Source organism: Chiloscyllium plagiosum, unplaced genomic scaffold, assembly GCF_037043375.1.
Source record: "Chiloscyllium plagiosum isolate Xiang-an unplaced genomic scaffold, Cpla_swu_hap1 HiC_scaffold_2, whole genome shotgun sequence".
NCBI classification, from domain to species: Eukaryota; Metazoa; Chordata; class Chondrichthyes; order Orectolobiformes; family Hemiscylliidae; genus Chiloscyllium; species Chiloscyllium plagiosum.
In genome coordinates, this window is record NW_028270140.1 from 113,413,059 (window position 1) to 113,428,793 (window position 15,735).

At 41.6% G+C, this 15,735-nt stretch overlaps 1 protein-coding gene across 1 annotated transcript in view; it reads right to left on the reverse strand.

Annotated features, from left to right (window-relative positions):
• LOC148151964 (uncharacterized) overlaps window positions 1-15,224 on the reverse strand; it is a 107,182-nt gene extending 91,958 nt beyond the window's left edge. The window contains exon 1 of the mRNA XM_087994001.1: window positions 14,402-15,224. Within this exon, the coding sequence (XP_087850127.1) occupies window positions 14,402-15,224 (823 nt within the window). The remainder of the gene's footprint in view (window positions 1-14,401) is intronic.
• Window positions 15,225-15,735: the final 511 nt, after the last annotated feature.

Consider the following 15,735-nt stretch of genomic DNA (forward strand, 5'->3'; position numbering starts at 1 on the left):
TTCCAATTCATGGGCTTCAGCTGCCTCTTCTTTACGATGGACCTGCAATTCCTTTACACAACCATCCCTCATCATGATAGTCTCAGGGTTCTTTATTTATTCCTGGAACAATCCCCATCCTCCACTACCTTCCTCTGCCTGGCTGAGTTCATCCTCACCCTGAACAACTTCTCCTCGCATTTTCTTCAGGTCGAAGGAGCAACTATGGGTACCCACGTGCTGTTTCCCTCCCTCATCCGGAACTGGAAAAGTTTACCTATTTTGCTTTCAATTTCCACTCCACTCTCATTTTTATCTGAACCACCTCTGATTCCTCCCTTCCCTTCTGCGACATCTCTGTTTCTATTTCTGGGGATAGGCTAGCCACTAATATCTGCTACAAACCTACTGACTCCCTCAGTTACCCTGACTATATATCCTCACACCATGCTTCCTGTAAAGACACTATTCTGTTCTCCTAGTTCGTCCTTCTCCATTACATTTGTCCCAACCATGCCAACTTTGACAAGGGGGCCTTCCTCAACCAAAGATTTCCTGGCACTGTGGTTGACATGGCCCTCAGCTTTGTCTGACCCATCTCCCATACTTCAGCCCACTTCATCCGTCCTCTTCCCTCAAGCAATAAAAGTAGGAACCCCATGTCTTCACCTACCATCCCACCAGCATCCGCATCCAGAGGATCATTAGCTGCCATTTTGGTCACCTCCATCAGGATGCCACAATCATATACATATTCCCCTTCTCTCTCTTGTCAGCCTTCTACAGGGACCATTCCTTCTGGAACACCCTGGTCAACTCCTTGTTCACACCCAACATCTCCCTACAGCTCCACGACGCCTTCCCTTATCACCACAGAAGGTGTAACACCTGCCCATTTGCTTCCTCCCTCCTCAGTATCCAAGGACCCAAATACACGTTTCAGGTGAAGTAGCATTTCAACACACCACCTTGTTCCCTAAACAACATCTCTGTCTCAGGCTTGCAGCAGTGCTCTGGCAAAGCTCAGGGCAAGCTGAAAGAACAGCAGCTTATTTCTACAGCCTTCTGGACTCAATATCTAATTCAACAATTTTAGAGCTTGAGTACCTTTCCCCATGCTTTTCAAATCGTCACACACCAGGCATTGTCATCACATAGGCTCCTGCCTCAAACTACCCTTTGTCAATTATTTCTCTTAATCTGGAATTTAACAGAACTTTTTTCTGTCCAACGGTTTTTTTCTCTTTCGGCTGTATCTCCTCCTATCATTTTGTCACCAACCAACTCCCCCCCCCCACCGCCCCCAGCAATTTCTGTTTCTCTGGCAATGTATCCTTCCCGAGGTGTGGTGACCAAGATCTAATGCAATATTCCAGATGGGATATGACCAAAGGCCTTTACTGAAACATAGCTTCTTCCCTTTTATATTTCAACCCTTTTGATACAAACAGCAGATACAATTAATTTTGATTACTTTTTGATGCTCACAAACTCTCAATCATTTTGTCAGCCTTTAGACTACTGGTCCAGTCACATTAGTACCTTCCCAGTGAGCAAAATGAAGTAAAGTATAAAATAAATGTTCCTAGCAAGTAGAAACATTGCTCATAAAATGATGTTGTTTGAGGATATCAAGACCAAAATGTCACTTTTGGTTGGGACTGGAAGAAGGCTAACTCTTCATCAGTCTGGTGTGCCTCAGCTTGATTAATATATATTGTAGATCCATCAGCCTATCTATTGTATTACTAAGTTCTGCATCCTTCTGTAATTATAAAAACAAATAGCTGCCACTTAACAGAAAATCTGAATCATCGCAAACTAAAGTGGCTTCAAAGTTTGAAACAGCTGCTCCTTTGTGAAAAATAAGCATCTTTAAATCTGTTGCAATTCACAAGATTTACCAGTCAGGTTTTACAAGAGTGACCTCTAGTGTTTATAACATCAAATATGAATGTCACCAAATTAAAACAATAGGCACTAAGAATCAACACAACTAACCATCAGGATTCACGATTAGTTTTATGTTAAATTCTAAATTTCATTAGGGTTCAAAGTATTAAATACCAATCCACACAACAATCACCATACAGGAGCGTTCCCTCCCAGTTGGTCAGGGACATTCAGCTTCGGACCTTTGGCGGACTTCGGGACAGACAACCACACAAAGTGGCCTCTTAGCCAAGTTTGGTACCCATGGGGACAGCCTCAACCAGGACCTTGGGTTCATGTCACACTGCAGGTGACCCCACTGCGCTATACACACACTGTCTTTCTCTCTCTCTCTTACACACACACACCATCATATCTACACACACTCTTACATACTCACACACTCATGCAGACTCTTTCTCATACACATGCAATACATACACATCCCACCATCAGACCCACACACATCCTCTCACAGGCTTATACCCCATCACACTCATGCACACACTTTACCAAGCTTGCACACACGCAAACATAGACTTTCTCACGTGCACACTCTTTCTTTCTCTCTCTCTCTCTCTCTCTCTTGCACACACACATGCACACATATAAGTCTATGGGGTGAATTTGTATTTGCAGAATTATATTTGCAGATACATTCTATATTGCTCAAAAATGTACAGCTTGCAGACAGTCAATGCAAACAGTCAATCCACATAATATTTTGTAAATTCCACTTTGGAACTAGAACCAGTCTGCCTCAAGACTGGGATACAGAGCGACTCTGACCTCACACCTTTAAGGCATTGTCTGAACTGAGATGTCACTTTTTTTATAAAACCTCAAATTATCTTGAGAATGTGACTTGAAAGAAGTTCTGGGATTTACAAATTAATGAAGTGAAACCTGTAACCCATTCTAAAAGATGAAAGGCTTAACAACAATCTAGGTTTGTTAAATATATAATTTTATTTTCATGACACTATAATCCTTTGCTATAAATTCTGTGGCTTATGGTCCTGCTTCACAACCACCTGATGAAGGAGCAGCGCTCTGAAAGCTAATGCTTCCAAATAAACCTGTTGGACTGTAATCTGGTGTTGTGTGATTTTTAACTTTGTACACCCCAGTCCAGCACCGGCTCCTCCACATCATGGCCCTTATTCTTAGACTGTGACCCCTAGCTCTGGACTTTCCTAACATTGGGAACATTCTTCCCACATCTAGCCTGTCCAGTCCCATCAGGATTTTATATTTTTTTATGAAATGCCCCCCTCATTCTTCTAAATTCCAGCAAATACAAGCCCAGTCGATCCAGTTTTCTGTCATATGTCAGTCCTGCTATCCTGAGAATCAGTCTGGTGAACCTTCGCTGGATTCCCTCAATAGCAAGAATGTCCTTCCTCAGACTAGGAGATCAAAACTGTGCACAATACTCAAGATGTGGCCTCACCAAGGCACTGTATAACTGCACCAAGACATCCTTATTCTGGTACTCAGATCCACTCGCTATAAAGGAGAGCGTGCCATTAGGTGTCTTTACTGCCTGCTGCATCTGCTTACCAACCTTCAATGACTGTTCCACCATGACACCCAGGTCACGTTGTACCTCACCTTTTCCTAAGCTGCCACCATTCAGATAATAAATTGTCTTTCTGTTTTTGTGGCTAAAGTGGATAACCTCACATTTATCCATGTTATGCCTCATTTACCAAGTATTTGCCCACTCAGCCAGCCTGTCCAGGTCACCCTGCAGCCTCCAAACATCCTCCTCATAGTGCACACTCCCACCCAGCTTAGTGTCATCTGCAAATTCAAAGGTATTGCTTTCAAGTCCTTCATCCAAATTATTTATGGATATTGTGAACAGCTGGGATCCCAGCACTGGCCCTGCGGTACCCCGCTCATCACTGTCTGTCACTCTGAAAATGAACATTTATTCCAACTCTGTGCTTCCTGTCCGTCAACCAGTTCACTATCCACATCAATGCATTACTTCTAATTCCATGAGTTTTTAGTTAGCTTACTAATTTCTTGTGTGGGACTTGTCAAAAGCCTTTTGGAAGTCCAGACACACAACATCCACTGATTCACCCTTGTCCTCTACTAGTCACACCCTCAAAAAACTCCAGAAGATTTTTTAAACATGAATTCCATTTAGCGAATCCATGTTGATCCTTTCACCGTTTTCCAAATCATCAGTTATTATATCGTAATAATTGACTCCAACACTTCCCCACTCTGATGTCAGACTAAGTCGCCTATAATTTCCCATTTTCTCTCTCCCTCCTTTTTTAAGAAATCCTGCTACATTAGATACCCTCCAGTTGATTGGAACTCTTCCAGAGTCGATAAATGCTGGGAAATGATCACCAATGTACATATTATTTCTAGGGCTACTTCCTTAAGTACTCTGAGATGCAGAGCATCAACCCCTGGGTATTTATTGGTTTTTAATCCCATCAATTTTCCCAATACCATTTCTTCACTAATAAGGATTTCTTACAGTTCCACCTTCATGCTTGACCTTTTGTTCCCTAGCATTTCCATAAGATTATTTGAGTCCTCTTTAGTAAAGGCAGATCCAAGCTCTTTGTTCAAATGATTTGCCATCTCTTTATTGTCCATTATAAATTCACCTGATTAAAACCACTGTTGTATAGGCCAGCATTTGTTATCTATCGCTAATTGCACAGAGAGCAGTCAGAGTCAACCATAATGCTGTGGGTGTGGAGTCACATGTAGGGCCAGATCAGGTAAGGATGACTGATTTCTCTTCCGAAAGGACATTAGTAAACCATATGAGTTTTTTTGACAATTGAAAATGGTTTTATGATCATCATTAGACTCTTAATTGCAGATTTTTCTTGAATTGATTCAAACCCAGGTCCCCAGAACATTATTTGGTCCCCAGAACATTAATAGTCTAGCAATAATTAAACTAGGTCATCACCTCACCCAGCTTGGCAAATTGAAAATTCCTGGACATGTACCAAAGAATAAATGCAGAGAAACAACAGTGAGTCAACTTACTGCGGTTTGGTCATTGTATAAAATCCACATAAACTCTAGAGAGGCAGCAGCAAAAAGAAAAGGCAGAAGAAGATAAACAAGCAGGAGTCTGGAAGGACACAGCAAACCAGGCAGCATCAGGAGGTGGAGAAGTCAATGTGTAGGGTGTAACCCTTCTTCAGGATGGCCCCAATCCTGAAGAAGGGTTACACCCAAAACATTGTCACCCCAGTCCTGAAGGAGGGACACACCCGAAATGTTGACTTTTCCACTTCCTAATGTTGCCTGGCTTGCTGTGTTCTTCCAGCCTCCTGCTTGTCTACCTTGGATTCCAGTATCTTCACTGTTTTTGTCTCTCAGCAATGCTCAAGAAAACATTTTATTGTTTTAGTTTAGGTGGGAGAGACAGAATTGAATCGCTGTGCACCAAATTAGTTTGCAAAGCACCAATGCTGGTGGTACTGCAAAGACTTCCTCAAGTTTACATAGCAGGCTGGTCTTCCTGCATTACCCATGTGATGTAGCTGGGCTAGTGTGACACATAAGTCATCAGAACAGATGTAGTGGAGACAGAGAAGCTGGTAGAAGGAAGGTATGAGAATGTATGGTCCAGGTAACTGAAGGAGTTGGTGAATTTGTAATGGATATCAGTAGCCAGCCAAACCCAGAAATGGAAACAGAGATGAAAGGGAAGGGAAGAAGGAATAAAGAGATGTATCAGATGAGAAAATGCAAGCATATGCATGTCATCACTAGATTCATATTCTCTTCCCTTCTCTCTTGTCAGCATTTGTCTTCAAGAAACTTTCCTTCCAAAATTATGAATATTATCACAATCTTTAAATTCTTCTATTTTCTTCTGTTAGGTTTGGTCTTCAAATTTTTCAAACAACCTTTTTATCACCTTAAATATACTTAACCTTTCTAATGCTGCCACCTTAGTGTAAGTTAATATTCTGGCCCTGCAGTGGTTGATTTGGGAGGTCAGGTCGCATGGAATCCAGAGAGAGCCAGCAAATTGGATACACAATTGGCTTGATGGAAGGAATAGCAATAGTGGAAGCTTGTTTTTTGGACTGGAGGCCTGTGACTAATGGTGTGCCTCAGGGATCGGTGCTGGGCACATTGCTGTTTGTTATCTATATCAATGATTGGATGAGAATGTACAAGGCATTATTAGTAAGTTTGTAGATGGCACGAAAATAGGCAGCATTGTGGACAGTGAGGAAGGTTATCAGAAATTGCAACAGCATCTTGATCAGCTGAGGAAGTGGGTCAAGAAATGGTAAATGTAGTTTAATACAGATAACTATGAGGTGTTGCCCACCTTGCCCAAACAGATTTCTAACTCTAATCACAGATGTTCCACTGATCCACCTTCTCTCAAGACTATATAACTCCCCAGTGTGACTAGTTTTTTTATTCTCTTCCAAACCTACACTATTTCTTGTGCCCCTCTCCCTCCACCACCTTACTAACACTGAAGTGAACATTTTATGCTGCTTCTGCCCTGCTGCTGCTTTTAAGCATTCTGCTGACTTTTAAGAGATCTAAACAGGTACCTAAACCTCTAACACAATGGCAGAAATAAATTTAATTCAGTTCTTCAATTACAATGTTGTTGTATTGTATTATTGTGACAATTACAGAGAGGCAGGAAGTGAGGTTCTTTGAGGAGTGGACTATTAGTGTTTTGTCAATTTGCAGTGTGGCACATTAGAACAAAAATTTTAAATCTAAGCAAAGGACGTTGTCCGTTAACCACATATTTGTAAGATATTTTAAATATCTATTTTGATGCTTGGTTTCAGCCCCAAATGATAATTATCTCCTCCTTATAGAATTAATTTGTTATGATTATTTTGTCATCATGAAGGTGAGGGATCATCGTGCTCAGAACTGAATAACTAATTTCTTGAAAAAATGGGTGGCACAGTGGTCAGCACTGCTGCCTCACAGCATAAGAGACCCGGGCTCAATTCCTGCCTCAGGCGACTCTCTGTGTGGAGTTTGCACATTCTCCCCTTGTCTGTGTGGGTTTACTCCAGGTGCTCTGGTTTCCCCCCACAGTCCAAAAATGTGCAGGTCAGGTGAAGTGGCCATGCTAAATTGCATGTAGTATTAGGTGTAGGGTAATGGGTCTGGGTGGGTTGGTCTTCGGAGGGTTGGTGTGGACTTGTTGGGCCAAAGGGCCTGTTTCTACACTGTAAGTAATCTAATCTAATCCTCATTCTCTATTTGTTTTGGTGTCAATTTGTATTTTCGCTAGTAAAGGTAGCAGTATACAAGTGGAATTCTCAGGCATATAGAAAATAGCAATTTGATAGAATAGCTCAACTAATATTTTGAAAACTAAATTTGGGTAGCCATGACGTTGAAATAATTGAATGCTTGATTCATAAGTAAAAAGTTAAGATTGAACCCCATGTTCTGCTTATTGCTCAGATTCTTTTTGATATATCAATCAGGATCAGTTCTATTAGCACAGAAGTAGGTAACAGAAGCTGTCTAAACTCAAAAGAATCAGAGAGAGGGAAGATAATGACATATCTTATGCTTCCATGAGGAAAGTAGGAAAGAAATTCTAAATTTTAAAGGCTATAAATTACATTGTCATATAATTTTAGCACATTAAATGTTAAGTGATTACAAAAGCTTAAAATTGGAGCAAATAATCATGTTACAAAATTAGTCCATATGTCTACCAACCCCTTGGGGTTTTCAGGGAAAGGTGGGCACCGCAGGGTGTAGTCTTTTATTTCCTTCTTCAATTCTATTTTGATTTAATCGCTACCCTCCCCTTCACTTTTTTGTTCATGTAGGTATTGCCCTTAAAGAGAAGGGCACTGTCTGTCATTGGTCATTTGGGTGTTTTTTTTTCCTGGTGATGGAATATGTATAAATGTTTCTATACTCATTGTGTCTTCACTGCGTCCTACACTTACACACACATGATACGGGTGCTGGGGAGAAATATGCATACTGCTGTTTGGTCGTAGTGTGGGGGATTTAACAAAAAGAGTAAATAAACAGGGGATTTAGAATCCCCCCAGTTCAGGGGACTGACAAAAAAAAGTCCATCTGAATTCATTTTAAGTATGCCTATATTTCCCGTCTACCACGTTTAGAAGATTCAACAATGCATGAAATTAGCTTTAAATCCGATTGTGTGGTGTAATGTAGTGGAATGGTAATAAAGTTAACATAGGAAGAAATTAAGTTGCCAAAAAGCATAGTTGCAATAAAGTAAAATTTTTGGAAAACAGATCTGAATAGCTTTTTAAGTAACCTCAGCTCAGCATTCATTAAACATGTAATCTAGAAAGAATCATAATCCTGCAGTATTTCCTGCTGCTATGAATAAGAACAGAATGGGGTGTATATTGTTTCAAGACAATTGTTGTTCCATACTGAATGAGTACGGGTAATACAATTGATCACGACATTATCTAGGCTCTTCCTTCCTCTCTCTGAGTCTTTATTGGAAAATCTATTTATTCCATTCATATTGCTAAAATGAAATCTGATTTGAATCCATTATGCACTTTGCTCAATATTGTGAACAGAGGAATTTTGCTATTGAGCTGATCATATGCCAAAAGAGGTTCATAACCAAAAATATTTCTTTGCGGATAGAAAGGACATATATGCTCTGTGGTTATTTCAACTCATCAAAATAGGTGGCATCTGCATGCTGGTTCGTGACTCAGGGCAATACCCTGACCAATCGGAGTCAATCTGTCTAATTTAAAATTTAAACAAAACCTGGCACTTAACTGTCAAACATTATTAATTAGTGCATTCTCCATGGACCTGCCTCTACCAATTGGAGTCCACTTACCACTGAATCAGCGGTTACCCCTGATGCAAGAGAAATTTGGTTTTCCCCTCAAATTTGTGTTCTTGCAAATTGTCCTGATGAGTACAAGTTGAAAAGCTTCGAAAAAATGTTGTTTTCAGCAATAACACATTTCTATACTTCAGAATGAGCATTTTTTTCATATTTTTAAGTAAGATATTTACCTTTCCTTTCATTGCTACCAGAGGGGAAAGATATAAAAGAGACCTAAGGGGCAACCTTTTCACACAGAGGGTGGTACGTGTATGGAATGGGCTACCAGAGGAAGTGGTGGAGGTTGGTACAACTGCAACATTTAAGAGGCATTTGGATGGGTATATGAATAGGAAGGGTTTGGAGGGATATGGGCCGGGTGCTGGCAGGTGGGACTAGATTGGGTTGGGATATCTGGTTGGCATGGACGGGTTGGACTGAAGGGCCTGTTTCCATGCTGTACATCTCTATGACTCTATGACTCTAAATAACAGTATCTACCTATGATACTGTTCAGCTAGATGAGGAACTTGACCTGTTCTTGTAGACACACTACATACACGGTGACCCAGATATGCTTAGGGTCAATGATAACATTCAGGATATTGATGGTAGGAGTTTCAACAACAAGAGTGCTGTTGAATGTCAAAAGGAGTTGGTTATATTCTCTCCTGCCGGAGATGATCATTGCCTGTCACTTGTATGACAGGCGTATTACCTGTCATTTAGCAGCCCAAACTTCAATGTTCTCAAACTTTTGCTGCATGTATGCACTGATTATTTCAGTGTCTGAGAATTTATGAATGGAACTGAATACTACCTAGCCATTAGCACTTCTGATGATATGGTGAAGAGAAAGTAATTGGTGAAGCAGCTAAAATGATTGGCCCTGAAACTGTAAGAGATGTTTATCCTGCAGCAATATCCTGAGGTTGAGAGTAAATATGTCATAAAATATGACTTGACATACAAGTTCACGTGTCATTAACAAAGATATGACATAAACGCCAGCATGATATAAAATTTGTGTATTAAGACCTTACAAATTGAACATAGGTTCTTTGCGTAGATTAGACTTCCTTTGATTTCCTGTGCTTCGTTTGCTTTATTAAAATTCATGTCTGTATGAAAAACAATTCAGAATGATAATCTGTGCTGTTGCCTGACTGTTACAAAACAGCTGTAGCAACAAAAAAATTTAGCGACAACAAATGTACTCATTCCAGCACAAGATCTGCCAGCAATCTTCAAAAACTAAACCTGGTTTTTCCATTTGTTAGTGTAAAATGTTTCCAAATGTACCCAGAGATTTCAACCTCTGTAACCTTCCACACAGAGAGTCTCACTCTTTCTCTAATGTATTGCTCTCCAATGGCTTAGAAATTGGAACAAAGCCTAACTTTACATGGGGTAATTCAAGTCAAATTTACCACCAACCCTGCTTTGCCTTACTTTACTGAAAAGAGGATTCAATTTCTAATACAACAACATTCAGAATTGATGAATGAAGATTCTGCCAAACTGATCTGGCTCACTTCAAAAAAAAGAAGAAAATAGATCTAACAGCTGTGTCACATGATTCTAAATCAACTTTAGTGAGTGGCATCAGCATAGCTTACACTTGGTTGTAAAATGCCGTGTTATTTTAATATCCTTTGCACCTAGCAGTTCAACGGAAAGTACAATTTATGTGTCAGGCTGTCACATGCCTTCATGCCAGTTAGAAATAAATTATTATCGTCATTTTATACAACCTAACTTGTTTTGCCGAACCAATCCCATGTAAATTTAAGGATAATTAAAACTTACATGCTCAGGGAAGCATGAGCCAGTCATTATGTGAACTATTTCTTTTTTACACCATTGTATAATACTGAAAAAAAACTGTTAGAAGACTTTTGATTTCCGAACCTATGGAATTATACCAGATAATTATTCAATTGGACTTAAACGTCTAAACATAAGAAACTTTGATCCTAAAATCAATAACCCACCAACCCACACAGAGTATTTCAATGAAGTATCCCTAAAGACAAAAACATTGGCCCAGAATTTGCTGAAAAACGTAACAGCATGTTAACAGCAAATCATGAACTTATTATCTCCACGGCTTTCTGGCTGATCTGTGCCTCTCAGTCATTAACTTTACAAAATTAACATCTCCCACTGAGTTTCATGATATTTTATTTGGTGATTAAACCCAACAACAGTCGTGTGAAAACTACTAATTAATAACATAACTGCACTGTTAACATTGTTATAATTGTTAATAATTGCAAATCAACATCTCTGCCTACAAAATAAAAGAAAATTTCAGTGTCTCACTCCTTCAAGGAGTGAATTATTATTAGAAGTTAGAAAATGTAAAATTTTAATCTGTTTATATTGTTGATTTCTGTCTTCCTTTTTCTCTGCTTGAGGAATATTTGATGGAAGTGATAGAGCTGTCAGCCATCAGCTGGAGACCGGTGACAGCACTGTGTCATCTCATTTTGGGAAGTGCCACTTGGTCATCGAGCTGACATTTCAGGCCTTCCCTGTGAGTAATAGACAATAGACAATAGACAATAGGTGCAGGAGTAGGCCATTCTGCCCTTTGAGCCAGCAGCACCATTCATTATGATCATGGCTGATCATCCTCAATCAGTATCCTATTCCTGCCTTATCCCCATAATCCTTGATTCCACTATCCTTAAGAGCTCTACTCAACTCTTTCTTGAAAGTATCCAGAGACTTGGCGTCCACGGCCTCCTGGGACAGAGCATTCCACACACCCACCACTCTCTGGGTGAAGAAGTTTCTCATCAACTCTGTCCTAAGTGGCCTACCCCTTATTTTTAAACTGTGTCCTCTAGTTTGGGACTCACCCATCAGCGGAAACATGCTTCCTGCCTCCAGAGTGTCCAATCCTTTAATAATCTTATACGTCTCAATCAGATCCCCTCTCAGCCTTCTATACACAAGGGTATACAAGCCCAGTCGCTCCAATCTTTCAGCGTAAGATAGTCCCACCATTCCAGGAATTGACCTCGTGAGCCTACGCTGCACTCCCTCAATAGCCACAATGTCTTTCCCCAAATTTGGAGACCAAAACTGCGCAAAATATTCCAGGTGCAGTCTTACCAGGGCCCTGTACAGCTGCAGAAGGACCTCTTTGCTTTTATACTCAATTCCTCTTGTTATGAAGGCCAGCATGCCATTAGTTTTCTTCACTGCCTGCTGTACCTGCATGCTTACCTTGATTGACTGGTGTACAAGAACACCTAGATCTCATTGTACTGCCCCGTTACCTAACTTGACTCCATTTAGGTAGTAATCTGCCTTCCTGTTCTTGCCACCAAAGTGAATAACCACACAGTTATCCACATTAAACTGCATCTGCCATGCATCCGTCCACTCACCTAGCCTGTCCAGGTCACCCTGTGTTCTCCTAACATCCTCCTCACATTTCACCCTGCCACCCAGTTTTGTGTCAGCAGCAAATTTGCTAATATTACTTTTAATACCTTCATCTATATCATTAATGCACATTGTAAAAAGCTGCGGTCCCAGCACTGATCCCTGCGGCACACCACTGGTCACCGCCTGCCATTCCAAAAGGGAGCCGTTTATCACTACTCTTTGTTTCCTGTCAGCCAACCAATTTTCAATCCATGTCAGTATTTTGCCCCTAATACCATGTGCTCTAATTTTGCTCACTAACCTCCTATGTGGGACTTTATCAAAGGCTTTCTGCAAGTCCAGGTATACTACATTCACTGGATCTCCCTTGTCCATCTTCAGAGTTACATCTCAAAAAATTCCAGAAGATTAGTCAAGCATGATTTCCCCTTCATAAATCCATGCTGACTCTGACCTATCCTGTTACCGCTATCCAGATGTGTTGCAATTTCATCCTTTATAATTGACTCCAGCATTTTTCCCACCACTGAGGTCAGACTAACTGGTCTGTAATTCTCTATTTTCTCTCTCCCTCCTTTCTTAAAAAGTGGGACAACATTAGCCAACCTCCAATCCTCAGGAACTGATCCTGAATCTATCGAACTCTGGAAAATAATCACCAATGCATCCACGATTTCTAGAGCCACTTCCTTCAGTACCCTGGGATGTAGACCATCAGGTCCCAGGGACTTATCAGCCTTCAGACCTAACAGTCTCTCCAACACCATTTCCTGCCTAATATAAATTCCGTTCAATTCAGGTCCTTCAGCCACTACTACATCTGGGAGATTGCTCGTGTCTTCCCCTGTGAAGACAGATCTGAAGTACCAATTCAACTCTTCTGCTATTTCTTTGTTCCCCATAATATATTCCCCCGTTTCTGTCTTCAAGGGCCCAATTTCAGTCTTAACCGTTTTTTTTCTTCTTCCTAAAGAAGCCTTTACATTTTTGGCCAGTTTTATCTTCATACCTTTTTTATTGCGTATTTCCTTTTTAGTTATCCTCTGTTGTTCTTTAAAAGCTTCCCAGTCTTCCGATTTCCCACTCATCTTTGCTAGGTTATACTTTTTCCCTTTTGTCTTTATATGGTCCTTAACTTCCCTCATCAGCCACAGCCACTCCTGCCTCCCCTTGGAATCTTTCTTCATTTTTGGAATGACCTGATCCTGCATCTTCTGTATTATACCCAGAAATACCTGCCATTGTTGTTCCACTGTCATCCCTACTAGGGTATTGCACCATTGAACTTTGGTCAGCTCCTCCCTCATAGCTCCATCGTTCTCCTTATTCAACTGAAATATTGTCACTTCCAATTCTACCCTCTCCCTTTCAAACTACAGATTAAAGCTTATTGTATTGTGGTCACTACCTCCTAATGGCTCCTTTACTTTGAGGTCCCTGATCAAATCCGGTTTGTTGCACAACACCAGATCCAGAATTGCATTCTCCCTGGTAGGCTCCAGCACAAGCTGTTCTCAAAATCCATCTCGGAGGGACTCCACAAACTCCCTTTCTTGGGGTGCAGTACCAACCTGATTCTCCCAGACTACCTGCATACTGAAATCCCCCATAACAATCTTTGCGACAGGCCAATTTCAGCTCCTTATTCAACTTACACACTATATCCAGGCTACTGTTTGGGGGCCTGTAGATAACTCCCATTAGGATCTTTCTACCCTTAGAATTTCTCAGCTCTATCCATACTGACTCTACATCCCCTGATTCTAGGTCCCCCCGCGCAAGGGACTGAATATCATTCCTTACCAACAGGGCCACCCCACTCCCTCTGCCCGTCAGTCTGTCCTTACGATAGCATGTATAGCCTTAAATATTCATTTCCCAGGCCCTGTCCACTTGAAGCCACGTCTCAGTTATCCCCACAACATTGTAACCACCAATTTCCAAATGAGCCTCAATCAGTCATATCATATTTTTAATTTGTTACTCCCCTCACCCTTCCTATCAATCCCTATTTCACTTGACCTTACGGCATGATCCTTTTTTGAATTTTCTGCTCCATTGATTCCGTTGTCTTTCTTGACCTCTCTTGTTTTAACTTTCCCTTTAACTTCCTTCTTAAACTTCCAGTTTGTCCCCTCCCCCTTGCTATTTAGTTTAAACGCAGCTGTGTTGCAGTGGCAAATCTACCTGCCAGAATGCTGGTCCCCCACCTATTAAGGTCCCTCTTGCATAATTTATCCTTACCGCTAAAAATACCCCAGTGATCCAAGAATTTAAATCCTTGCTCCCTGCACCAGTTCCCCAGCCACACATTCAAGTCCATTATCACCCTGTTCCTGTCCTCTCCAGCCTGAGGAACTGGAAGCAAACCGGAGATAACCACCCTGGATGTCCTGCTTTTCAGCCTTCTTCCGAGTTCTCCGAAATCCCGCTGTAGTATGTTCCTTCTCTTCCTCCTGATGTCATTTGTGCCGACATGCACCACCACGCCTAGCTCTTCACCTTCGCCCTTGAGGATTTCCTGCACTCTGTCTGCGATGTCCTTAATCCTGGCACCAGAAAGGCAACGTACCATCCTTAAATCCCGCCTGTTGCCGCAGAAACCCCTTTCAGTCCCTCTCACTATGGAGTCCCCTATTACCACTGCTCTGTGTGACGTCTGACTCCTCGGCTCTGCCTCCACGCCAATTTCTGATTGGCAGACCTGACCGCCTCTCGGACTGGCAGTGACGTCTGTCTCTATGGTTTCCAAGAGATTCAACCTGTTCCTGACAGGTACTTCCCCTGGGGTCTCTTGCACTTGTCTCATCTCTGCCTTCCTCATCGTCTTCTCCCTTCTACTCTCTTCTGGTATGGTCGGTGTAATAACCTCGCTGAAGGTCCTGTCCAGAAAGATCTCGTTCTCTCGGATGAGCCTGAGGTCATCGAGTTCTTTCTTCAGTGCTGCAATATGCTCTGTCAGAAGCTGAACGTGTACACACTTTCCACAGTTATACGAGCCAGCTACACCAGAGTCCCTGACCTCCCACATCATGCACGCAGTACACTGAATCAGCTCAGCAGTCATGTCTTCACCCTCTTCGACTGTGGTGTAATCACTTCTCTCAACTTCTTTGTCGAAGACTCCTGATCCAAAGATTTGCTCTTTTCTCAACAGAAACTTCCCTCGACCCCCATGTTTTGTTGCAAGTCTGTGGACTTTTAATTTAGGTTAGTGGAGGAGGGTGGGAGGGAGCCCTACTGTGTAGGACCTGGGGCCTAGAACACACCTACTTAAATAACACTCACTCACCTTCCCGACAGCCTCTGTGCTCCAACTTCACTTCTGCCCAGCTCCCGCCGCTCTCTGCTGCGGGTAAGAATCCTGGGGATAGGAGTTCACCCTTCTTCTAAGTTTTTTTTCTATGCATTTCACCATCTTTCAATCTCACTGGTTAATCAAGTTCATGATTTGTCCCGTCGGCCACCAGATTCCCAGACTTCTGTTGTCATTGTTATTGACTTGAACTTGCTTTGTTTGAAAAGGAAACCTCCTGCTGATTATCCTGCGCCACCTTGGCTCGATGTTGAACATCACT